Genomic DNA, 26934 nt, shown 5'->3' with positions numbered 1-26934 from the left:
CTGTTTTGTGGCATGCCCCTGCTCTGGCAAAAATGGATACAGAAGGGAAAGTCTGGAGAGAGACAGGACTAAGTCCTGCTGTTGGCACAGTGCCACTCACTTTAGCTGTCCTTGGTGCATCCCAGAGTAGTTGAAGTGCTGCTGCTGCTGCTGTTGCTGCTGCTGCTGCTGGCTGAGGATCTGGAGCTGCAGGAAGAGCTGCTGCTGCTGGAGCAGTCTGGCATATGCAGAGTCCATGGGTGGAGGGGACTTCTCTGCTTTCTGGTCTGGAGGTATATACTGGTGGTACTTGAGCTTCTTCACTTTGGGCTTGGTGTCTTTGGGCTTTTTGTGACGGTTCTTGCTATCACTGGATGATTTGGACTGTTGGCAAAGAAGGAAAGGAATTAGGTGTAAGAAGAGCTCCTGTCATCTCCCTGGGACCTCAGAGGCCTGGGACAGAACAAAGGCAGCTCCTGCTGGCACCTTGACACTCCAGCTCCAAGACCTGCTGAGCCTGGATGTGGGGGACTCCCTTGGCACTGTGTCCCATTTCAGCCTCTGCTGAAGAGCACAGGAGATGAAGAATGACCCTCCATGCCTGGAAGGCACTCCAATTATCTCCTTGCCTAGTAATCTCCTCATGTTCCCAGCCCCAGGGGATGTTTTCAGTGCAGGACTCAAGCAATTGAATTGCCTCTAGCAAGGTATATTGCTGGATCCTGTACCATTACACAACGAATTAAACTGGTTTTTGACACAAGGTTGTCTGCCTGAATTATTCAAAGCCTTTAAGAGCAAACACCCAGAGCTCCCACACATTTGGGGTGCAGCACATGGGTACTTCAGGCTCGGATGGCCTAGCCTGGTTCCTCTCCTGGGCAGCCTAGAGGCTCTGGCCTTACCTTCACGGCAGAGGGCACCGGCAGCGTGGGGCTCTCCTGCCCTGCTGGCTGCTTGGGGCTGTCGCACTGGCTGCCCTGCCCCGGGGCAGTGTCCGGAGCGTGGCCATCGGCACTGGGAGGACGATCCTACAAGGGAGAGGTAAGAGGGGCTGTGAGGCCGGACCCAGGGGCTGTCCAGCCTGGACAGGGGCTCCTGGTACCCCGTTTCCTCACCCTATGTTGTTCCCAATCCCCACATGTCTCAGTGCATCCTAAATCCCCTCATGTCTGTCCCAGCCACATCCTTAGGCTATCCCAGTCCTTTCCTAGTCCTCTGCCTCCACAGTCCTTGGTTTTCCAGCCCTCCCAATTTCATCTGAGCCCCGTATCCTTCCTCACTGCTGACCCCTCAGTGTCCCCCAGACCAGCCCAGACTTCCCAGCTGACCCGTGGATGGCCACAATCCCTTTGGTCCTCCCCCACCCCAGTCTGCTCCAGTTCCTCGCTTTCCCCCCTGTCCATCCCAGCCCCTCCAGTGTTCCTCAGTCCACTCCAGTTCCCCCATTAGCCCCGGCCCCGCTGTTCTCCCAGCCTCCACATTCCCATTTTCCCCCGTTTCCCCAATTTCCCCCAAGTCCCTCGCTCCACCCCTCGCTCCCCGGGGCTGCAGTGCCCGCGCCGGCCGGCAGGGGGAGCGCCGGCACCGCGCAGCGCGGGCCCCCCGCGGGTGAGAGAACCACAGAAACGGAATCACGGAGAATCGGAGAGAAATCAGAGAGAATCGGAGAGAATCGGAGAGAATCACAGAGAATCAGAGAGAAATGAGAGAGAATCGGAGAGAAATGAGAGAGAATCGGAGAGAAATGAGAGAGAATCAGAGAGAAATCAGAGAGAATCACAGAGAATTACAGAGAATCAGAGAGTAATCAGAGAGAATCACAGAGAATCAGAATCACAGAGAATTACAGAGAATCGGAGAATTACAGAGAAATCAGAGAATCGGAGAGAATCACAGACAATCAGAGAATTACAGAGAATCCCAGCTGGAGAAGACCTTTCAGATCATCGAGCCCAGCCTGTAAGCCAACACCACCTTGTCAACTAAACCATGGCCCTGAGTGCCCCATCCAGGCTTTGTCAAACACCTCCAGGGATGGTGACTCCCCCACCTCCCTAGGCAGCTCATCCCAATGCCCAGCCATCCTTTCTGTGAAGAAATTCTTCCTGATGTCACCTGAAGCTCCCCTGGCACAGCTCAGGGCTGTGTCCTCCTGTCCTGTCACTGTTCCCTGGGAGCAGAGCTCACCCCCCCGGCTGCACCCTCCTGTCAGGGACTTGTAGGGAATGATGAGGTCTGTCCCGGGCCTCCTCTTCTCCAGGATAAACATGTCCAGCTCCCTCAGCTGCTCCTCACCGCACTGGTGTTCCAGACCCCTCACCCCTTCTCTGGGCACACTGCAGCACCTGCACATCGCTCCTGAACCGAGGGGCCCAGGGCTGGACACAGCGCTCACGGTGCGGCCTCACCCGTGCTGAGCAGGCGGAGGAATCACTGCCCTGGGCCCGGAACCCCGCGTGTCCCCCGTGTGCTCCCTCCCTGTGCCAGCCCCACGAGTCTCCCCTGTCCCCTCACATCTCCCCTGGATCCAGGACGGCTCGCCCTACCTGTGGAGCCCCGGCAGGGCCGGCGGGGGGCGGCTCCGGGGCCTTGGAGCCTGGGGGCGGCTCGGCGGGGCCCGGGGAGCCGCGGCTGCGGGGCCGCTCCGGGGACAGCCCGTCGTTGCTGCTGTCCTCCTCGAAGGCGAAAGCGTCGGTCTGCCGGGGAAAGCCGCCCTGGGTGCCTGCGGGGCAGAGGTGCGATGGTCAGAGCCTGTGGGGACGGGCTGAGCCTCGTGGGGGCCTCGGCCGCACCCACCGCCCCCTGGCCGGCCGTGGGGGGGATAACACGGGGGGCTCGGACACCTCCGGGGCTTTCCCCAGCTGGGGTAGAGCAGGGAGCCCGAGCCATGGACAGGGCAGCTTGGGACAGGGAGAGAGGATGATTTGAGCAGCCAGGACCATGGACTGTGTCCCTTGGGAGAGAGGAGGGTCTGAGGACCTGGGACTATGGCCTACGTTCCTTGGGACAGGGGGAGAGGAGGATCTGAGGAGCCCAGCATGGCAGGGTTGGTGGAGAGAGGTGGGACTGGTGCAGGGGGGCTCTGCTATCCTGCCCCTCCACTGGGCAGGGATGGGAGAGAGGCACATGTCGCCCTCCCTCAGCTGAGCAGCCCTGCTGAACACCCACACCATGCATGGCACTGTCCTCAGCAGAAGGACTGAGGTTGAAGTCAGCTTGGAGTGTGATCCATCTGCTCACAGCACAAGAGCCAAGAGGAGTGGATGTGGCTGCAGGTGCACAGAGGCTCCCACATCCTGTCTCTGTCCACAGGTTTCACCTACCAGATATGGTTCAAACCATTGCTACTGCCTGCCCGACAGCCCCAGGCTGCTCAGCCTGCACAGCTCCTGCACTCTTATCTCCTAGTCAGATGGGCAAGGGTTTGACCCCGAGGTTTGATGATAAATAAAGTGCTGAGAAAGAAAGGTCTCATGTGAGCCTCGGGAGAGCTGCAGGTTGGGGTAGAGGAAGGAGCAGCGTGGCCACACTTGTAATCTCCTCGTGCTCATGTCTGGCATTTGTCAGGCAGCTTGGCACGCTGATAGTGAGGTGACAAATGGGGAAATAGGAAGGGCCTGGGGACAAGCTTCCACCTGTCCCTGCTGCTGGTCTAGCAATGTGCACCTTCTCAACGACACGCACCTCCTACTCTGACCCCTGCCCCTATCTGAGAGATAAGGGTTATCTCCACTCCCTGCAGCTGCTGGTGCCAGGGTGGGCGAGGACAGAGCCCTGGCTCCCTGCCTGAGCTGCTGCCCAGACATGGGCTGGGGAAATGAGATCAGACATGTTAAACTTGCTCTCTTCGTATGTCCCTGGAAAGAGGGCCCGAGTCCTCTCCATTCTCTCCATCAGAGGCTGCACCCAAACAGGTCCCTGAGGAACTGCACCATTGCATGGGCCACCTGGACTGCATGGGAGCTGCTCCCCACACCTGCAGGCCAGAGTGAACATCTCTTGGGAAAAAGGCCTCCAAGCAAGGAAGACTTGCGGATCTGCAGGGCTCCTGCTGAGCTGGCAGGGCAGCTTGTGTTGGGAAGTGGTACCAAAGCTGGGAGCACAAGGGACCTTCGGGACACAGCGACAGCCCAGAGCATGACAGGAATGTCCTGCATCCTGCTGTTTGATACTGCAGGCCTGTGCCAATGGGGAATGCTTCCCTTATCTGTCCTGCTCTCACCCAGCCCGGCCTGAGCATATTGTTTCTCGATCCCGTGTCCCTGCTGTAATCTCAGGCAGGATGGTGTTTGCTCCGGGCTGTTTCTAATGCACTGGGTATTGTCCTCTTGAGCGCATTGGACAAAGTGATGACAAGGACCTGGTAAAAAAAGTTTCTTGTATCACTGCTCAGCTATGCAGGGCACTGGCGGCCTCCTGTCACTGGGACGTTTGGGCTTTCGGTTGGGGTCTGGCACTTTCTGCTCACCCTGCCGGAGGTGATTAGAGGAACACGTCAGCTGAACTTTCCACTGTATAAACAGTTGAGATTCCAAGGTTAAAGTAAAATGATTTTAAACCCTGTCATCTTTCTGGTATTGCAAAAACAAAAGGCTTAACGTTCAGAAGTGCCAGTACTCATCTCTGCTCTGTGTTCAGCCCTTTGCCCCAAACTGTAAGTACTACAAGGTGCCTCTGACTCCATAAATGAGCTTGAGGATCCTTTCTTCTGCAGAAACCTGAGGGCTTGGATGGTGCTCCTGGTGCAGCTGCACCACCTTCTTCTCATGGCACCCTATGGTACCAAGCAACACCAATGTGCTGAATGTTTCACCCTGGCTTACAGGGACATATTTTTCCCCAGCAATGTGATAGAAGAGCATTGTGAAACAGAGAAATTTAAAACTGAACAAATCATTTTTAAGCCAGACTTTTTGTTTTTAACAGTTTGGTCCAGTAAATCTCTGTTTACCATGAGCTCTTGACAAGGCAGCTGCAGAGACACTCTATTCAAGATTCAAGTTCATTTGCCCAGTCTCCAAACCTCAGCTCCAGGGGATAAAGTCATGCTCACACTGCCTCAAATGTTTATAAAAGGGGGGTGGATTTTTTTGAAACTTTTTCCCCCCACTGTTCTCTCCTTTAGTAAGTGGCCAGGGAGATTTTACTTGAACTCTCCTTAAAAATTCCTCTTCAGGCAGAGTCCTGGAACATTTCACCTTCAAAGCGGAGAGCTGCGACACGCTGGGAACAGAGCAGCTCCAGGGCCAGGCTGGAGAAGCTGCATACACAGCTGTGTTTCACAGCCTCCAAACCAAGAGCAGGAATAGTTGTGGGGTAGGACAGAGCAGTGTCTGAGCCTGGAATATTTCATGTCATTTAAGATGGTTTTTGAGATGAAATGAAAAATCAAAGTGCTTCTTTGTTTCAACTCTAATTTTTGGCATCTCTCCTGTCATTCCAAGACCCTTTCTGTCCCAAGGCCCTGCCATTGTCCCCAGCTTGCTCTGAGCTCCAGAACAGACCCTTCAAATGGGATTACACCATTGTAAATTATCCCATTAACTGAGTAACTGTGAGCAACAGAACAAGCAGCTTCCAGGGGCAGAGCAGCTCTCAGTGCCTCACTGCAGACCTGAGTGCCAATTTGGATATGTGGAGAGAGCCCCAGATGTCAAAAGTAAGGGTTGCTGTCCTGTCACTGCAGGACCCTGTGGGCTTTCCTGCTCCTTTCTTTGCTTTTGGATCTCCCTGTCCTGGCACTGGGCCCTGGTGAAATTTGAGTCACCTTTCTGCTCTGTGTTGACTCCCACACCAGCTTCCCTGCAGCAATGTGGGGGAAGTAATTGTGGATGATTCTTCCTCGCTCCTCTGGTGGGAGGAGGTGATGGAGGAAAACCAAGCTTAGGCATAAGGCAAGTGCTGGGTGCTGGTTGGTAGGAGTATACTCTCTTTGAGAATGCAGGCCCCTGCTCATATTCTCCAGCAATTTAGCACCCCAAGGATGCTCCACACCCCAGGGATGCAACATCCTGCTCTGCTGGGTCCTGCATACCACTAGCACCAGTGGGAAAAAAAAAAAAATAAAGAGAATCCACAGCCTTACTGCACTAGGGCCACTCTACCCCCATTTACTGGGATATGAGAGCTTGGCAGGGCACAAGTGGGAGAATCTGGGCTGGTCTCACAACCAACATCTGTGCACTCAGGTTGTCTCCCATGCTAGAGGAAGGAGTGTCCTCTCTTCAACAGTATCACTTTTGTGCTCAAAGCCTTGGGGAGGGAAGGGGTGTTAGAAGGGAGGTTCTTTCTGAGGGAATGTGGCTGAGCAATGGGGCATCTTTCAGTGTCACTGCTCTAAGATGAGAGCTCTGTGCTCACAGGCTGTGCTGGTTACTGTGAAAATAATGGCATTTCAGCAATAAATGCAGCTCTTACATCCAGGTGGGTTATTGCCTGCAGTCACTGTGGTACCTCCTGGTCCCCGGCAGCCCCTGCCCCACTCCATGCACACACAACACACACATTCACCTTTTATGGCCTCTTTCACAGCTGAGTCCACGGGAATAATATTCTTCTCCACCAGCTCCAAAGGACCCGGCCTGAGCGCAATCTTCTCATTGAGGTCATCTGCCAGTCGGGCTCTTTTCAGCTTCATTTGAGTAGACTGAATGGACCCCTCTGCAGCCGAGTCTAAAAGGCCAAACAGAAGCATCAGGACCAGGGGTTCCTGTGGGCACAGCACACAGTGAGAACACGAAGCCCTTCAGTACAGCCTCTGGGGGCTGTGGCCAATAGCTGAGTGTGGCTCAGCATAGCAGGACCTGCTCTGCTGGACTGAGTGGGGCTGCTGGGGTTTGGGACATGGGTCCTTCTCTGAGCCTCAGGCCCAGCTTGTCTATTCCCAAACAAAAGTCTCTATCTACCATCCTGGGCTTGCAAACCCAGCCTACAGCTGGACCATCCTCTGCAAGGCCTAGGAGCGATCTGTGATGGAAACTTCATGAAGATGCTGCCACTAACAAGGGCCAAAGGGGTCTCCAGCTCCTGCCTGCCAGGAGCACATTGGCCCCTTGTGGGCTGGTGCAGATAGGAAACAGCTGGAGAATAGAACCATTGGCAGTGCTTGACAACTGGAGTAAATGGTTTACACTAGAATTTAAAATGCTGAGTCTTGGCTGTGGACTTTTGGAGGTGATGTGACTACAGTGCTCCATGCCTTCAAGGAAAAACAAGCTGGGGAGGAGCAGAGCAAAAGCAGGTAGATCTGGAAGCTGCAGCCCTACCAAAGCCAGTTGAGAAGACCCCAGTTATTGAAGGATGACAGAAGAACAGCAACTTAGACAAGTTTCCTGAACAAAGCTGTCTGGCTCCTCTCTTGGACCAGGAGTGAGTAGTGAGGGAGTCCAGACCATTTCTAAACCAGACCATTTCTAAACCCTTGAGGGTCTAAAGTAAGAACAGCTGCAAGTAAGAACAGGTTGTTCTATCTTCAAAGCCTGGACACATTCTGGAAGAGATACTGTAGAGAATACAAGTTACAGGGCTTAATACTATGGAAATTCTCTACAGGAGGTCAGGAGAGTTGGTCTAGGGCCATTCCTGGCCTCAGATTATACAGACCACTGAACACAAATAAGCTCCTTGAGGTGAACTGTAACAGAAAGGGTGCCTGTAAAGCACTTGGATGATGCAAACTGTCACCTGGCCAGTTACAATCACCTCTAGGTCCAGTTGTGAACAAAATGGATTTGTAAGTCAAATCCACAAAATTGATATGCCAAGACACAGCTCTGAAATGCAGAGCAGGATGGACAGAGGTGTGAGCAGAGGCTGCAGGTAATGGAGGTGTGGAGCAGCATGTGCATCTTGCTGAGTGCACAGCCAGGCACTCTCTGCTCTCTGCAGTCTCTCTCCCTGGCTGCTCTGTCCCTGTTCATGCCCAGGGACTGCAGCTGCCTCCATGGCTGGTAACAGCCCCCCATCTCCATCCACATTGCTTCTATTATTTAACCTAAGGCAAGGACTCTCTCCATCTCCTAAACAAACAAGGATGCTAGCTTATTTTAGGGATGGAAACCCAAGGGAAAAGCAAGGCAGCAACACTGATCCAGCACGGAACCCAGGCTCAGCCCTCCTGCCTGCCAGAGGGAAAAAGAAATAGAGATTGCATCCATGCTGAGAGCAGAGGGCAGAATTCACAGCTGCCAGAGTGATCTGCTTCTTCCAGGCAAGTGACAGGACTCAAGGAGGGAGGGAGGCTGCACATCCTCTCTGTCTCTAAGGATCTTGTTATCTCTGGAGATAACAGGGACACTGTGGTGTTCTGCTGTCTGTGATGGGATACAGCCCTGCCAGCTCTCTGGCTGAGAGGGAACACCAGGATGGGAGAGGAGAGGAGAGAGCTGCTGTGGCTCACAGACTGATAACAGCAGGGCTCTTCATACAGCTCTTCTTGGGTCATTGACTGTACAGGCTGCCATCTAGAATATCCAGAATTATAGAACACAAAATATGTCCAGCTTTGGGAAGGTGTTACAATGACCTGCTATAGGAATTTCAGTGCCCTGGACAACAAATTCCCTGGGTTTGCTCTTCATGATCAGACATTGGCACTGGTGTCTAATAACAGAGTTCTCTCTCACAGCTGTTCTTAACTCCACTGTTCCTAGAGCATCTTACACTGCTTCCTGCCAGAGATGGGAGAAAGACTGGGTGGCCTTGGGACTGTGTCTGTGAGGGAATAAAAACATGTCCTGTTTCCTGAACAGCAGGTCTGGACTGAATTTCATACGATGTGTCCCAATTGAATCTGCCCCCCATGAGCAGCTGGAGCAAAGTAATGGCAATGAGATTCCTGAAGGAACACAAGGAGGGCAGGAGAAACATGAGTCCCAGGGCAGGAGACACAAGGAGTATGTGGGAGAAGCTGGGGCAGTCTTACCTTGCAGAATGTGCATATTGACCAGGTCTGACCGCTCAGGCCTGCTTCTGATCTTGTGCTTGAGATAATCTTCAGTCTGCAGAACACAAACGCAGAGTTACCTGGCTAGAGCAGCAATAAGGCACTGAGAGCACCTGCCCCATCCCACAGTTCTTTTGGCTTTATTACAAGCTGGGTTGAGTGAGCTCCTAAATGACATCTTTCATCACTGAAACACTTGGGCAGAAGTTCTTCAGAAAGGGAACCATGTGACATAGCTGCTGACTGTTCACTTCACCCTCTGCTGTGCCCTTTGCCATCAGTATGATGCCTGAAATGTTATGAGAACTCATAGGAAGGGTGAGACCTATTCCCTGGGAATGGTGGGCCTGCACACCACGTCACTTCTGAGAGATGCTCCACAATGTCCTGGTAGCAGTGGCTTCTGTGGGAAGCCCAGCACTCCGGGGTGAGATATCAGGCAGAACATGAAGCCACTCAGACTCTCTGCCCAGGTCAGCCCTGAGGCTTAACCTTCCTGCAGCCCTGCAGCCCCTGTGCTCTGCAGTTCCTCACCCAAGCTGTGATACGGGGTTGGGAAGATCTGCTTTGCAGTCACTGCAGCTGGGCTGGTGATGGACACAGTCCTGGAACCTTGTGCCATGGCTTTAGGAACAGAGAGGCACACAGAGGTACAGGAACACTATCCATAACGGCCAAGAAACACAGCCTTGAGGGAAGATGACCTCAAGAATACCAATATAAGCTTATCCCCTGGTGAAGAAAAGCTAGAGCTCAACTTTGACAAGCTCTTAGCTAAGCTGAGTTGCAGGAAAAAATAGTACAAAAACTGTACATAATTCAAAGAGATTAAAATCTTAAGGATAAATATAAAAGAATAGTACAAGCAGCTGGAGCAAAATTGGAAATTGACAGTAAAAAATGTACAGGATCACGAGAAAAAGATCTTATAAGGATCTCTGCAGCCAGGATCAGGCAATGGAAAGTGCTGTCTGTGTTCCATAAACAGGAGAAATAATTATGCATACTGCTGAGATGGCTACAGGATTTAATGCCTTTTAAAAACCATCCTGACTAAAAAGACAAATGGTTCTTTATCAAACAGGTGGCTCAGCCAAGAGCCTTCAGCAACAAAAGAGAAGAAACCCCAATTGTCAGGTTGGAGAACAGGTTAGAGGGTACTCAGAGGAGTTAAATGTTCCCAAACAATTTTGAGACACATGAGGCTGGAGTAATAGCAACTATCTATGGCTTTCCAGGAAACTGGGCAAAGAAGAGTAATTGCTAGCTTTAAAAGAAATGGGAAGAAGAAACCAGGAAATTATAAAGTAGACAGCAAGATACTGGACCAAGTAATCAAACAATCTATATAAATGAATTTTGAAGATAGCAAGGAGGTGAGCAACAGCCAGGATGGATTTATCAAGAACAAATCATATCACACCAAACAAAATTCCTTCTATGGAGAAATGACAGTTTTCTGTTACAGGAATAAACAATGAATATCATTCAGCTTGACTCAAAGCATATTTTGACATTATCTCCCATGGCTTTCTCACTTGCAAGCCAGAGAAATTTGGTCTGGATAAGAATAATATAAAAAAGGAGCATAGCTGTGGATCACCAGAGGAATTGGAAATGGCTCAGAGTCTAAACAGAAGAATAAATCAAATCCTGCTACAAAGCAATTTTTCCTGCTAGTCAATATATGAATTATTGCCTTGAATGAAAGAAGACACACTCCTTCATTCTAAATCATTCAAGGCTAACTGATTACAGTGCACCATGGGCTACAGTTTCAAGAAGGACATTTGGGAAGGACTGTGTTCAGGTCACAGCCACAGCTAAGCCAGCTGATTAAGCACTGCAGTGGATGAAGGCTTAATGCACCAGAGATACTCCTGCAGTGGTCACTGGACAGGGCCTTAGGCAGAAATTAGTTACTCCATGCATTGGAAAAGTATAAAAGGCTCTGGAGAATCCAGTGATCAGCAGCTGACCCACAACCCCAAACCAGCAAGGGAGAAACAGCACAGGGTGTCAGCTTGGCCCTGTTCTCTGCCCTACATCTGAAAGGGTCCGTGGAAGGGTCTGGGCAGACAGCTACAGACATCAGCACTGAGATGAGATCAGTGCGGGGGGTAAACGGGAGGGGAGGTTGGTCAGTCCAGAAGTGAGATGGCTATTGGGACACAGGATGCAAAACAGCTTTTAAAACTGCTGCAGGGAAAAAAAAGAGTTCTGAATATACACACAGTAGTGTGTTCAAACTTCAGCAGAACAGCTTGGGCTGGGAATCAGGGGGCAAGTGCTCACAGCACAGTTCAGAGAGCACTGGAGCAGGCTGTGGGCACTGGGTGTCTGTCAGAGCTCACACCCAGAGCAGCTCACTGGGTGTCTGTCAGTGCTCACAAATTAGTCAGGATCTGCCCAGTGGGGCTGTCCTTCTCTGGGCAGAGCCATGACAGACACCCCACAGCCCCTCTCTGCTGGGGTGCTGGGTGAGTGCTCAAGCCCTGCTGAGCCAGACAGACCCAGGAAAGCCAGCCTGCTGTCTGTTCTCCACCCCAACGATCTATTATAGGACACCATCTTCAAAGTCTGCTGTGCTGGCCCACTGCCAGCCTCTAACATAGCCAGTGACATGTTTAAACAAACAATAGACATTTTATTTACTAAAGTCTTTATAACGCCTTACCCTTCCCCCATATTTTTCCCAGCTTACTTTCACCAACACAATCCTATGCTTGGCCTGTGTGTCGGTTTGCCTGGTTCCTGTGCCAGCTCAGAGCAAGCTGGTGTCTGCACCTGAGTTCAAACTCACATAATGCATTTCCAGCTAATCCTTAGATCAGGTCCTGACTTGGGCTCAGCTCCAGCTGCTGTCCCACAGCTGTGTCTCTGCTGTGACTTCAGTTCCTTTGGACCCTGGCTGTTAATAAGCTGCATTTGTGTCTCTGGGGTGCAAATGATGAAGACTTCAGATGTGAGCTTTTTTAACAGCAGCTGAAGCAGAGGAGCTTTCACAAGACATGAACAGTTATCTGCTTTCTGTTTGCACAACATCAGCTTGGGGGGAAAATCAGCTAAACAAGAAATGCCTTTGAGTAAGTGTTTGGAAACAGCTGCTGATCTTCCCAGTCCCAGGTCTAAGCAGGGCAGCTTTGCAAGGGAATAATGTTTGTTATGGGCTGTGCTCAGTGTCTTCATTAGCACTTTCTAAACATGCCTGTGGTTTGGGATAGACTAGACCATCCTTCCCCTTTCCCCAGGCAACTAGCCAGTGAAAGCTTTTGAAGAGAAAGAGAAAGAGACACAAATGTATACTTTAACTGTAAAATATATGACACTTCAAGGATACTTTGGATTGCTTGAAATTTTTAAAGCATACTAATCTTTCAGAGTCATACTGTATTTCTTATGCTTGCCATTTATTACCACAGGAGACTTGGGGCAAGTGATTTGGAGTGTGTTTAAGTTCAGAAGAGCATTTCCCTGTATTTCACAATCATTCTTCCTTGCAAAGGTCCTTTCCCATGTGACTGCAAGCACATTTTGCATTAATGGAACAAATTCTTGTGTTCAAGCAAAACCTGCATGATTAATTGCTTCCCTTTCTGGGATGATCCCTCCAGCTTGATCAAGGCTGGATATTTGGTGATTGGAAAACCAATGTGATTTTCCAGAAAGTGATCAGAACACAGAGTTTCAGTGTGTTCTGGAAATGGCTCCTGCCTTTGGCAGTGTTTAGGGAAGCCTGGTACTGGGGTGGGTGGGAGCCTGGCTCATTTCCCCTTGGATGTTGTGTCCTAATGGCCAAGCTGCACTGCAGAGCTAAAAGCCAGAGCTCCTGCCTGGTGACAAGTGTGAGCTCCCTGGGGTCTGGCTGCAGGTGGCACCTGCATTCCCCTGCACACTTGCTGACTGTGTTCCCTCAGGCCTGGCCACTGCTGGCCCTGCTCTGACCTCGCTGCCAGGAGTGCAGAGCAGCCAGTGCAGGAGGAGCAGGCTGTGGATGTGAAGGAAGGGAAGCAGCAGTTCCACTGGAGGGACATTCACTGCAAGGACTGACAAAGCCATGCTGAACCCTGCCCTGCCTTTTGTAAAACCCGGGGCTGCTGTAAAACCCCACAGCTCAGGGCACAGATGCCCCCTTTGCCCTTTTGAAAAACCTTCCCTGCTGGGAGAAGGGTGCTCCAGAGTGTTTGTGAGCCTGGAAGCATTTCTGGAAGCAGGAGAGGTGCCCTGCCTCTCATCCTTGGCCACCAGGCCAGCATGGAGGGTGCCAGAGGAGGGGACAGTGGTGGAAGGTGCTTTCAAACCCCGTGACTCATGCAAAGCAAGCCCATGTGTTCCCTCATGGGGACGGCTGCAGGAGTTACCTTGGCTCGCTCCAGACTTTTTCGCTGTTCATGGAATGCAGATGGGCTTTTCAGTGCTGCAACAGGAAAGAAAGAGGAGCAGTCAGCACAGGAGCGGAAGCAAGCAGCTACCAGGATATTCAGCAACAGCATTTTAATGAGTGCTATAAAAATAGCAACACAAACTAGCTGTTCTCTTTATTGTGCTGACTAAAAATAACTCAGGAAAGCTCTGGGAAATCCCATGCTCTCAGCCAGTCCATGGCAAGAGAGCAGGGGGGATGGAGAGCATGGGGAGAGCAGGAGGCACGTGGGCAAGGAGGGGTGCAGGCTTTGAAACACAGTGCTCTGTGGGACACGTCAGAGAGAGGATAAATCTTTTCCCTGCCGTGTTCCCTGCAGGTTGTGGAAGGCACCACAGATCCGGAAGACACATCTGGGGAGAGCAAACACCTGTGAGGGACCTCACCTGAAAGTAAAACCTGTAGGTGACTAAGGCTTGAGTTCAGCAGGAAAATGAATATCTGCCTCAGCTCTTGGGGTCTGTGGTGCAGCCTCCAGCAAGGGCATTGCCAGGTTTATCCCTCTTCTCTCTTTATCCCTCCTCTGTCACTGACCACTGGCATTTGTCCTGACCCCTGCTCAGAAGCAGCTGTGTCACATGGGACCTCCCTGGGCAGGCAAGCAGCAGATCATGTCCTCAGCATCTCCTGACTTCAAGGAGGATTAACCCAGTGGCACTCCCAAAAATAGGCCAATATTCCCTGGCTCTTGGACCAGTGAACAGCAGTCCCATGGAGCAGCCTGTGCTGGAGTCATGGAGAACCTTGCACATTTCCTTGTTCACTGTGGTGCAGTAGAAATCAAGGCAGAATTTACATAGTGAAGGGGTTAATACTTCTCACATCCTACAAAAATTCTTTTCTGTCTGTGTAAGCAGAAAAAACTAACTGTTCCCATTGGGACAAGGAAGGGGAAGGTATCCTGACCCACAAAAATAGTCTGCTGCAACTCTTTGTCTGACAACAGAAATTCTCCTTCCATCTTCTGAATGGGATCCAATAAAGACAGAAACTATTTTCATGCAGGCCTTGTTATCCTCCATCAGTCTAGGGGAGGTTGAAAAGAAGACTGGGGAGAAACAGGAAAGGTTTGGGGGCCCTCTGAACTGGCTTTTGGAAGCCAACACCCAGGGAACCCCTGGGACATCCAGTGAATCACAGAAAAACACAGAAGGCACATTCCTACTCCTGCCATTTGGAAAGCAGACAGACAGACAAGCTGGTGTTGCTGTGCCATGCTCCAGTGAGCAGCCACCAGCACTGGTGACAGCTGCTTTAATGAGAAGCAAAATTAAACAGTGCATATGAGAAAATGAAGTTAGCAAGAGAGATGACTTTCCCAGCCCTGCTCATGTGAAGTACTGATGCTGGCAGTGTGCTACAGGCACTGACCAAGTGCTGTGCTATTCAAGGGGAAAGTGCTGCAGAGTTTAGTCATTTACCAAGATTTTTGGAGGAATTATGTGGGTGCTGCAGCTTGTCTCAGTCTGCAGAACAAATAAAGACATTGCTAGCACTGCTAGTTCAGAGAACTTGTCAGGGGTGACATTTCAGCATGAAATGGGTGAGGTCCTGGGGGTACCAGGGTGGAGGGGCTATGTGTGGTGTTGATCACCTTGGACAGTTATTTTAAGGCTTCAGTGAGGATGAGGTGGTGGCTGTGTATAGCAGGAGGTATTTTTGCATCTTCAAGCACAGATATTTTTGCAGTCCATCACAGCCAGGGGGACTCACCTGCTGGTCCTCAGAACCAACATGGCATGGGAAGATACGGTTAACAAAGACTTGTTTTTCATAAGGACTGTCTGCACATGCCCAAGTCATGGGGAAGCTGGCTGGGGCTCCCATGTATTAAATGCTAACATCTGACACTTCCTCCTGATGTCAAATTCAGCGGTTAAATTCTGCATGTTTGTTTTTATAATGGCATAAGTGCCTTTTCTTCTATTACTTTCAGTGAGTGAACCGTGCTCAAGTTTCCCAAAATGGTCTTCTTGGACAGAAACCAGACTGCAAAATGTCAGCCTAGAAGTTGGAAGTGCAAAGAAGCTGTAAGTAACAGGAAAATACCCTTCAGCTGCCATCAAAAATATTTGGCTGAATACTTTGCAATGTGTAAGGTTTGAGCTGTCGGGTGCCACGTGTGACAGAGCAGCCCCAGGTGTACAAACCTCTCAGGGGACACTGCTGCCCCATGTTCTTGCATTACTCTAACAGATATCACAGTATTTTGTCTAAAGCTTCAGCTCCTGGAGTCTTGTGATCAAAGTGCCTGCCCTTTCATGGCAGGCAGCATAAAATCTGAGTGCTTGAAGAAATAAACAGGCAAAACATGGAAAGAGTATGCATTTATCAGTCTTAAAAACCATTGATCATCTTGGCAGTCATGATTTTTGTCATCCTGCTCAAGTTTTCCTAGTACTTGGTGCTGACAAGAATGTCCTGAGAAGGCACCTGTTGTTCAGCACAATCCTCCAGGAGGGACAGGGGAGGGACAGGGTGCAGCAAGCAGTGCTGGAGCCATGCTCTTAGGTGGTGTTCTGCTGCTTAGGCAAGAGCTCCTTCACAGTCTTCAAGGGCAACCAGAAGAGACAGAAGTGACACAGCCTCTGGAAAATTGTGATCTTAGCAGTGAACCCAAGGGGTCCTTGATGAGACAGAAAGGAGAATCCTCTACCTGGGTCTCAGGTAACCACAGATTTGCACATGGAGCCTGAGCTAGGTCAGGATGGAGTATTCCACTGAGCAGGGCTGAGCTCCCAGCATCCTTTCTCCAGTGGTGCTACAGCTTTCATGATGCACCTGCAGGTGCAGAAGGGGATGGTTTTCATTCACTTTTTGGGCTCTAGCAACTGATTTTGGTGCAGAATGATTTCATTGTAATGCTGTCCTGGAGTTTGTCCTTCAGGCTCGAATGCCAGGTGAGCAGAGGGGGATGGGGTCAGAGGGGGAACACATTTGTCACTCTGCAGCAAGCAGCCCCTGTGGGGGTTCACTGGCCTCAGGTGTGCACTGACAGCTCTGCCCTGTGGGCACAGACCTGGGTATGGTCAATCCTCCAGGGACTGCCTGTCTGCAGCAGGGCCAAGGCAGTGCCCCAGAGCTGCCTTCCTCCCCAGCCTCCTGGAATGAGCCCTCTCGTCCTCTTCCTTGTCCTGGCACAGAGGTTCCTGGCTTTTACAGGAGGACAGGAGATTCTCTGCCCTTCCTACATGAACAGCTTTGTGAGTCCTCTGCTTGAGCTGGATATGCTTGTCCTGCTACAGTGACCTCTGGGACTGGCATAAATGCAGCTGAAATTTTGGACGGTGTAAAGTAAGCATCTCTCTTGACTTCAATTTGAGCAGGGGCATTATAGTCTGTGTGATAAATGCACTGTACAGCACCAGGGATCATCACATTTCTGCAAGGCTGGCAGCAAAGTCCCCTGGTAGCACTTTGCTCTGAGCTGTGGGGGTCTGAGCGGGCAGCTGGTGCCACACAATGCCCCAGCAGTGCCCAGGGTGAACATAGCCCTCTGAACCAGGATGAAAAAGGCAGAGGAAGGTACTCACGTGGCATGATGCCTTGGTCTGCCAGCTGCTCACGGGTCCTTCTCTGCTGGAGCCGTAGCTGTAAAACTGTGAGAGAGAGAGTGTCAGGGGAAGGGGCAGGATTGCCCTGAGGTGCTAATACAGGGACAAAGTGTGTGGGGTCTGTGTGTGGCACAGAGGTCTGGCACTGATCCCTGCTGCTGTTGGACCAGCCTTGTGAACAATTCAGCTCATCCCTTCACCCAGGTAACCATGCCTGTACTTTGAGTTAGTGTCATATTCTACACCTTTGGTTTTGCAAATTTGTCCTCGAGAGAACACCTGTATCACAAGGTGAAATACAGAACTCAGTCCCATGCTTTCCTGCTGGAAGCTCAGAACAGTTAGAACAGAACACAAATACAGACACCTCAGTCACCACATAACCACACACTTCCCTGCCCACCAGCACAGCCCCAGGCTGCTTCACCTCAGCGGCCCAGAATGAGCTGGGGTTGGAAGGAAAACAAAGGCAAGAACAGCATTTTGTCCTTGGGAGCAACCTGCTGAGCTCTGCCAACAGCTCATGTCTACAACACAGCTCTCCTGGGAGGTGGGATGGAGCTGAAAAGTAATCCTTTGCAGAGCAGTCCCCAAAGCATGGTGCTCCCTGACATGCCATTGCTTGTGACTTTTCCATGTCCTCTGTACAAACCATGTTTCACATTCAGAGCAAATGTTTAGTGAAGGCTTCATGTGGGACAATGATCTCCTGCCAAATTCCAGCACTTCTTTGGACACCACAGATAGATTCTTGCTGGGAGGGAAAAATGTAGCCTTCAGTATGTGGCAAAGTCTGTGTGTGTGCTGCTCTTCTTAACCCAGGGTGAAGCTGATGGCTGAAGTCCCTGCAAACCTTGCAGCCAGGGGAGTTTGTAGCCCTCCTCTGCCCTGTGGCACCACCCTGAGTAAGTGCTGGCTCTGCCTGTGGACACAGATTTAGACCCTCACTCTCTGGGTACCTACACTCACCCAGTTATCTGCACCTCTTTTGCAGAAGTCATCCCCCTCAGGGACCCTGAAAACCAAATGAGACAGTCCAGGCTCTGGGAATGCCTGTGTTTCCTCCTGGGCCATGCAGGCAGATTAAAGGTAACCAGCTCCTGGCTGGGATCTCACACAGGATGAGCTGTACCCCAATTTCTCTGCACAGAACCCTCTCTGTGACTGCTTACAGTACTGAAGAACTGCAGAGCTTGGCACTTTCCCTGAGGAAGAGATGGATCTTTGTGGAAGAGGTGAGCTAAGGGAGGTAAGAAACTGTCTAAGAATAAAAACAGTCTGTCAACCACCCAAGAATGGTTCTGTCCTCTCCTAGTCCTGGTCCAGTATCCCAGGCATTAGAGCATCCTGCCTTCAACTGAGGCAATTTACACACAACATCACATTATTAACAGGAATCAGAGACAGCAAAGCCTGCTCGAGTCACATACACCACCCTGCCAAGGACACAGCAGTGCCCCATCAGGCTGTAAAATATCCTGAGTGAGGATCCTCCATCACTTCCCTTCACAGCTCCCACGTGTGCCAAATTATTTGCACCATTTCACTCCAGCTTCCGACACAGCCAGCCCAAGTGAGGTACCACATCCATAAGGGGGATTCTAACTGTGCATTCAGGGCCCACATTCCCTTCTGCTTCTGCTTATTTCATAGCCCTTGCTAGCAAACAAACAATTCACCAGTGCCCTGGAGCAGCCAGCTGTCAGCCAGGCTGGCGAGGAGGAGAAGGACAGGGCACAAATCCCCTTGGAGCATAGCTCGGAAGGTGATGATGATTTCCCATGTGGTTGGTGTAAGATTAATCATCTGCCCTGCTGCAAGAAGTGATAAAAACGTGTGGGTTTCACTGCCATAGCTCCCCCACTGCTTGGCTGCAGGAGCAGTGCTTGGGAACCCAGATTCCCCAGATCCCACTGCCCTCCAGTGAGCAGGACACAGTCTGGGTGATAGCATAGGGTTAAAAATTTTTCTAAAATCATGGGAATTATATACAACAGATTCAGAGGGTAGAAAGAAAGGTTGGGTCTGGTAGGCCTGGGAAAGGGAACCAGGCCCTGGGAACAAATGTTGAGCTTTGTCTTTATTGAATCGTGAAATTGCACCTGTGTAATCATCATGTGATAAATAATAGGATTGTTAAATGTAATAATTGTTTGGTAAGTTGAATATATTATTGTTTGATCATAATAAGAATCATGAGAAGCGATGTAATCGAAACAAGAATCATGAGAAAGGGGATTTTGGGGACCTGATGGAAATCACAAGAATCCATGCTTGGATAAGATCAATGTATACAATAGAACAATAGGGGTTTAGTAATTATTATATAGTTACATAATGAAAAGGGTATAAAAACATGTCTCTCTTGAATCCATGTCAGAGTTAGATTTGGGTTTGTACCCCGACTCCCAGAGCTCTTCAATAAAAGCACCTGCATATAATCATCCTGCGATTTTGTGTTTCTCCACTAACATGGGGGATCCCCCACGCTGCAGCTGGTCTGTGCTGCACCTCACAGCCTCTCCTTTGCCTCCTGCCCTGTGGATAAACTGTCACAGAGGGGACCTGGGACTATGTAATGGTCATTTTGTGCAAGGAGAAAAGTCTCCAGTTTGTTTTTTGTGCTGATGGGTAGAAAGGCTGTGAGCCAGCAATGTCACTCAGTGCTCTGGTGTGAGAGCTGAGCAATTCCATGGGCAGGTCACCTCCCCTAGACAGGGAGTTCATCATGGGCCATGCTGAGCTTACAAATGTCCTTAAGCCTGGCCCATCCTTAAGCTACAGGGCAAGGAGGAAAATTTTATCCAGCCTTGTCTGTTCAGGGCATGCTGTCAAAAAATGTGAGGACAGGCCAGAGCAAGTAGCAGCCACTTCCAGGAGCAGCACACACTCAAGAGTTGAAACAGTTATTTCAGCCACCAAATATCCATCCCAATCTGGACCTCCTCATGCAGTAGGATGCATGACTTGACTCTCAAATATTTCTGCGAACTTCCAAAACCTGTTGCAAACCATCTGAAGAAAAGTATTGGCAGTGTCAGAGAAAAATGCTGAACATCTCTGTACAAGAGGGGAGCAGCCTCTGAGGCAGTGCTGCAATTTGCAGCTTGGCAGATGCCAGCTTAAGGCTCGCACCTTTCCCTTACAACCAACAGTGCTTAAAATCAGGGCTGGAGGAGTCCCTAGCACCATGCAAACCACCATTTAGCTCTTTCCTTGAAGCTTTGTCTGACCCCAGCTGCAGTTCTTTCCTCTTCCTCTGCTGCATGTGTGGAGGCCTGAGCTCTGAGTGCTGTATGGGAATTAAATTTTCATGAATATTCTTATTTTTCAAGGGAACTGGTGTGCTAACACTTCAGAGGAACATTTATCATATGAAAAGTGGTGGCTGGAGCACTGAAGAGACAATCTTGGTCCCACCACTCAGCATCCTTGTTCACCTGTAACACTTGTTGCCTGCCTGCACCAGTTTGGATGGTGAGAAGTGGCAGCCAGGGAGTAGCTGTGCACACTGGTCATCCTGTGCCACCCCCAACTGAGAGACAGCCTTTCTTTCAGCAATCTCGCTCCCTCCTGGGGTGCCCCACAATGAGAAATCCTCCCAGGATGATGAGATACACGGCAGACCTATCCCAGCGAAATTGCTCATGAACTTTTTCTGTTAGAAATACTCCTCACTTGTATGCTAGTACCAAGTCCCATTCACTGATACTGGCTTCCAGAAATGTCCTGTGCAGCAGGGCTGTGTCAGTGGTGCAGACAAGACCTCCTGGCATCTCTGGTGGCTCAAGCTTTGAGCACTGCCTGTGACTTGCAGCCATGAGTCATCCTCCTCTCTAGGAACTGACCTCAGAGCTGTAGAAAACTCAGAGGACAGCTTGGGCTTTGCCTGGGCTGGTGATGCACAGAAAAGACATGTTCAAATCTTCACTCCACCCCAAGAACAGGCAGATCCGGCCATCAGCTTCAGCCTGTGAGGACACTGTGAGTCTGGGGCTCAGCAGACAATCAGGATGGGATGGGACTTTTATCACCTGCATCAGACCATCCCTGCACTGAGGTATTGCCAGAGCACTCCCAGCACCATCCTCTCCTCGGGGAATTGGCTTGAGCAGCACAGGGGGCTGAGCAGCATGAGGCACGTGTCCCATGGGCTGGGGGAAGTGCCCTCCTCGGACAGGCAGGACAGACACGGCTGACCTGACCTAGCATTGGGGCTGGTCTGTCCCCAAGGAGGAGACCCCTGAAAAAGCAGCAGTAAGTCACTGTCCCTTCTGCCACCAGCAGCTCATTCCTGCCCTCATGGCTCAGAGCTGGGGTTTGGGGAGTGTGAGTGCACCTCAGTGGTGCACAGGATGGGGACAGCTCTGCTGGGGTGTTGGAGGGGGGTTGGCAACAAACTGGGAGCTGGGAGGGGAGCTCCTGCTGCCCACAAACAGCAGCTGAGCAAAAGTGAAACACAGGCCTGTCCATGGCCATGGTGTGTACCAGGGAACCTGGTGACCTGCCCTGCTCACACACTGATTGCACAAAGTCGCCCCGAAATCAGAGAATATCCAGAGTTGGAAGGCACCCACAAGGATCATCAAATCCAACTCCTGGCCCTGTTTTGGACCCAGCCACCTTTGAAAGGCAGGACTGCTGCTGGCTGTGAAACTGGCTTTGCATTTAATGTCCAAGACATTGTATGATGGGGAAGGGGAGCTGCCTCATGGATCCTCTGACTGCCCCAAGGTGCCAGCAGGGCAGGATCAGGGCTGGCACTCTGGCAGGTTCAATCATGCTGTTCATGGCTCTCTCAGGAGTGTGTCTTTTCCTCACAGCTGCACCAGGAGCAAGAGTCAATTCTCAAGCAGGATGTGGGCAGGACCCTGGGGCTCCCTCCCAGCTGGCATTAAACTCCAGTGTGGAGTGATTCTGAGCTGGATGACAAGCTAGCCACAGCAGAGTCCCATAGGACTTTTCTGGAGCTGCTGTTTTGTGAAAACACCTTGGCCAGGCTTTGTCTTGATCCCCACCATGGATTTCAGCCCATCTGCCCTGCCCATAGCCTTGAGCCACTAAGTGATTTCTCTCTAACATCACGTCTCCAGGCCCATGTTATCCTCTGACAACGTGACCTCTGTGGGACCTGTGCGAGCAGAGATGAAGCTCAGAGATGAAGCTGGAAATGGCACTGCTCAGCCAGGACAGCCATGCACAGCCCTGGTCAGTTCTTTCCCAGGTGGGCACTGCTTTATCTCTGCCTGTGATGTCACTTCAGAGCTGGGAGCATTTTACTTCTAACAGACAGATGTGCTACAAATGTGTGTGTTACCTGTGAGACTGCACTAAAAATCTCTGAACGGGTGAGAATTACATTTCTAACCCCAAGTCCAGGTCTTCAGGTACCTTAGAAGAGACACTAGGCTAGCACAGCTGGCTAGCAAGGAGCCCAGACCACCAAATGGGCACAACCAGCTGTGAAATCCCTGTGAATCCATCCTAATGTGCAACCCCAACCTCACAGTAGTCTTGAGAACAGGCCCTTGGAGCCAGCCCTTCAGCACCCCATGAGCAGCCCAGGCAGATGTCCCTGAAGCACAATGAGGTCTGTTTCAATCTGTGCTACAACACATGCTTGACTGACAAAGGAACATCTGACTGCCCATTAAACCACAGAGGGATAAGGTCCCAGAAAAACAAAAGCCCAAACTGATCTACACCAAGTCAGTGCTTTATGAAAACTTCATAAAAGTCTCATAAGTTACAGCAAGGCCATAGTTTGAATGCACACACACTGGCTGTGACCTGTATGAGTTCATGATCTGAGAGGAAACACAGGCACATGCTTTATCTTTGGACACCAGGAAAATCAAAATAAAGGTTCTGCCAAAACGCCTGGCCAAACACCCTACCAAGACCGATTCTCTTCTGCCTTTATTGACCTGCTGATTTTGGTCCAAATCACTCTCGCCACCGGAGGCAGACAGAATAAATTCCTCTCCCATCTCAGTTTCATTCAAGCCCTATGTGGAAGCATGAATACTTTCCTCCATAGAGCCAGCAAGTGTTCTCTGCAAACCCACACCCATATGTCCACAATTAGGTCTTGGTACCCCATGCCAAGCCATGCAGAGTCTTATTTATAGTGTTAAACTTTCACTTCTCACCAATTATCTGAATTACCACTGAAGTTAGGCAGATGTTGGCCTTGCAAGTGCTTTCCATACAGCTGCAAAAAAAAGGTCAGGGCTAAGGCTGGATCTGCATTTGTCAGCTTTGTTTGCTTTGTCCAATGCCAATGCTTCTCCACTGCTGGAGAACAATTGGTTTGTACTCAGAGCAAGAGAGCACAAAAATGATCATCTCTGGGAAGAGTTAAATGTGTTTCTGGAATAGCACTTAGATGTCCTGTTGATTTACTGCAATCCCATTGATAGTTGGATCGTATGGGACAGCATGGCATACTTGAAGAATCATCATTCCTGCAAAATTTGTCAGGATGACCTCAGATTAGAATATTTATGTTTGGTCAAACAGACAAAATAAAGAGGCACACAGATCTTTGAGGAAGGGAAGCAGGACCCTGCAGGACTGCAGCATGGTGGTGATTTTCTCTCTCTCCTCTGGAGCGGATCTGGGTGCCTGGCACTGGGATAGTCACTGTCCCTCCTCATGGCACAGCTGTGCTGGCCCTCCACTGAGACCACTGGAGAGAGAAGAACAGGAGAAACCACTGTGGCACTCAAGGGGTGATTGCAGGGCACACTGAGAAAAGCCACTGCCACCACCACAGCAGCCTTTCCTGGATAAACACACTTTTGCTTGCTACTGATGCTGTCAGATGGAAGTGAAGGACAGGAGAGCTGGCCCTGGAGCCACACCAGTGCCACCACCTTCCAGCTGCCAGCTCCTTGCTCCACTTTTCTGCCTGGTGCATAACACAGAGATTAAAGGGACTCTGGGAGGAGGAAACAACAAGTGATGTCTCTCCAGCTCCCCTTCACGCACTCACATAGCTTCTTCAGCTGCTCAGTGTGCAGGCCAGGGAGAGACAGCAAAAGTTTAGTTATTAAGATTTACTTCAGCCCTCTTTAATATTGGCCTGGAATTCTTCAAAAGGGATTCAGACTCATATCATGAGTCATGGAGCACAGCTAATCCTTCCCAAACCTGGGGAGCAAACAGAGCCTCACACCTGCGGCTCAAGAGCATTCCCAAAGCAATGGTGCACAGCTCAGTGTGCCTTCTTGGGGCTTGGCATTTCAGGGGCTGATCCCTCCTGCCTCTGTGCAAGCTACACAGCTCTGAAACTGCTGCTGGCCCGTGTCACAGCCCCTGAGCCGTGCAGGGTGGTGTGGGGCACAGCCATGGGATGTCTGAGACTTTCAACCCTCTTCCAAGCAAAGGAAGGATGGTAAATCAGGGCTCTGCACCTCCTGCCATCCTTGTGGGGCTTTACAGGTGACAAAGCCTGCACACAGAGCAGGGATGCCACAGGAAACTGTGCCTTGAGACTTTGCAAGTCAGAGATTGCATTAAATGTTAGCTTTTTCTTCTCTGTTGCCCATGATATTAAAAATCCAGCACAAACTGAAAGCTGCTTTAGTGACTTATTTGGGTTTCTCAGCATCCTCCCACCTCACACACTGACACCCAGGGTTGTGCTGTGGCCATGTCCCATGTCACCAGCGGTCACAGCCATGGGGACAGCGAGGTGCAGACACGCATTTGGGATGTTGGTGAGCACAGCTCCAACAAAATCAACAAGCAGAGAAATCTTGTCAAATGGGAAGCCTGCCTTACACCAGGCCATAGCAAGGGATAGCAGTTGTTGGAATAAATCATGAAGGAAAGAATGCCCCACAAATTGACTGTCCTAGAAATGCTGAAAGGCACGAGAATTTATGGACACAAAGATCCACAATGTTTACTTTTCTTGGAGAATCATTTGAAAAATATGTTTAGAGAGCCCACTGTTGGTTCCATAATAAAACCAGCTTACAAATAAACTAGAAATGAGCCTTAAAAACAATCTTGGTTCATTTGAAAAGAATGCAGGGACAATGCACAGCCCATCCTCTGCTCCTCAGGGAGGTGGCAGTGTTGCTTTGTACAAGCTGGAGAAATTGTTACAGACTAAGTTTTTTTTCAAATGAACAGCAGTGTACCATAATATACCAACAAAATTTAAGGAATGACTTAATCTAATGAAATGTAAGATCAGAGCGATATGGAAACCACACCAAAGACCTGGACCCAGGCTTTGTATAATTGAGCCAGACTAGGACACTTGTGTTTGCACACACACTCTGGGGTTTTCAACCAATTGCCAACTTTGTATTTGCTGAGAAAACAAAGTTTAAGTTGACCACCCAGCTATCTAAGAGATCCTGATAACACCACTCATGTCTCCCATCAGTACCATAAATCTCCCGTTTCATTATCTACAATGAGTAAGGAGGCAAAAACACACACGGCGTGGGTGACATGCCAGAGCGGTGCATGTTCCAACGTGACTGCCCTGTCTGGATTTAAAGCATCCCAAACAGCACATGCAACTGATTTATCTGCACATCCTCACACACAATATTCCCTTCACCTCTGGGAAGGTCAGAGAAAGCACCTTGACAACGTTTTTTTTGGCATTGTTGTTAAAATTTGCAGTATGTTGTGATCATTAAAAAAGCTACAAGTCAGGATACCCACTCCCAAAAAGCATACTTACTATAGGTGCAGCCAGTGACTAAGGGCATGAACATCCAGCAGAGGGGCTGATCTAGAAGCCACCGTCCCATAGTTCACCTTCACTCACCTTCACTCACTGCACGTCCTCGGAGAAGCCCCTGCCTGGTGCTTCCCTGACTTACGAGCTGCAGGCATGTTTAACTCGCCAACCCTCCGCGAGTGGCAATCAATTGTGTGCCTCTGGTTTTATTTCTCTGATGATGTCACTTTAAATACTTTTCATGTTCCATTTGTTATTTTTACTTCTAAAAATGACGCATTTCTTCAAATTCATTTTTCTCCAATTAGTCACAACTTAATGGAACAAGCTCGGCTGCCTGCCTGGCAGAGAGCGTGTCAGGCCCGTTCTCTCTGTGGTTATCCCACACAGACCCGCAAGAGCACCTGGAATACACGGAGGGCATTAGACACCTTGTTTATCCCAGATGCCCTTTTGGCTTCCTGCCCAAATCCTTTGCAGCAGGGCCAGAGCAGGAGAGCCATGAACTGCAGTTTTACCAAAATAAAGCACAGACATAAATCAAAGACAGCGAAAAACCAGGAGGGAAAAAAAGCAAGAGAGAGGAAGGAAGATGCGTCTGCACTTGTGGAACAGCCTCTGTAAGGAGCAAAGCCCTGACAGCTCTACAACCCCTCGAGCCTTTTGCTCACATGCTGCTTCCGAACATTTAATGCAAAACAGTCTGTGGCTACGGCTCGACAGAGAGAGAAGTTTTAAGAGAAATCTCGAGGTCTTCCCTACCTGATCTGAACTTGCTCCGAATCAGCAAGGAGTGCTCAGACCCCAGGAGTGTCATGGTGACTCGGGGACCAGATCCAGGCGCCCCTCACTTAAACCATTAACTTCCTCCACAGGGAAAAGCCGACCAAACCGTGGCTGGTGCTCAGGATTCATCCAGCTCTCCTGGACTCTCTGGGTGCTTTTACAGCCGGCTGGCAAGGAGCAGCAAGTGGCTTTGTAAGATTTGGTCCCATCCAGCAGTGACCCGGCACAGACACCAACTGCTCCCCCTGTGCTGAGTTGAACTAATTAACGTGGAGCCAGCGGGAGCCTCCTCCCGCCCGGAGTTTACTACAGCAGCTGGGTGTCCTGGCTGATGTCATCGTCTAGCGGGGAGCAGCGACTATCGGAAAGGGTCTTAGCAAAGACAGAAGTTTGATATCTGATCCTAATTACTACCGGCCGTACGCAGCCAATCCGGGCGCTCCCCGTCTCAGCCGACTTTGGGAACCGCTGGAAATATCAACAGAGCCAGGGCTTAACTCTTTGTGGTGGGACACGGGCCCCGCACCTCACCGGG

At 50.3% G+C, this 26934-nt stretch overlaps 1 protein-coding gene across 1 annotated transcript in view; it reads right to left on the bottom strand.

Moving 5' to 3' along the window:
• Positions 1-26590, bottom strand: part of MYOCD (myocardin) — a 34157-nt gene extending 7567 nt beyond the window's left edge. Inside the window, exons 1-8 of the mRNA XM_033076797.1 lie at positions 26376-26590; positions 16883-16948; positions 13288-13343; positions 8906-8981; positions 6493-6654; positions 2529-2704; positions 885-1010; positions 101-363 (exon numbers count right to left, since the gene is read on the bottom strand). Coding sequence (XP_032932688.1) covers positions 101-363; positions 885-1010; positions 2529-2704; positions 6493-6654; positions 8906-8981; positions 13288-13343; positions 16883-16948; positions 26376-26430 — 980 coding nt within the window. The 5' untranslated portion in view covers positions 26431-26590. The remainder of the gene's footprint in view (positions 1-100; positions 364-884; positions 1011-2528; positions 2705-6492; positions 6655-8905; positions 8982-13287; positions 13344-16882; positions 16949-26375) is intronic.
• Positions 26591-26934: the final 344 nt, after the last annotated feature.

This window comes from Catharus ustulatus, chromosome 20 (genome assembly GCF_009819885.2).
Source record: "Catharus ustulatus isolate bCatUst1 chromosome 20, bCatUst1.pri.v2, whole genome shotgun sequence".
In the NCBI taxonomy this organism is placed as follows: Eukaryota; Metazoa; Chordata; class Aves; order Passeriformes; family Turdidae; genus Catharus; species Catharus ustulatus.
This window is presented reverse-complemented; position numbering and strand designations above follow the sequence as displayed.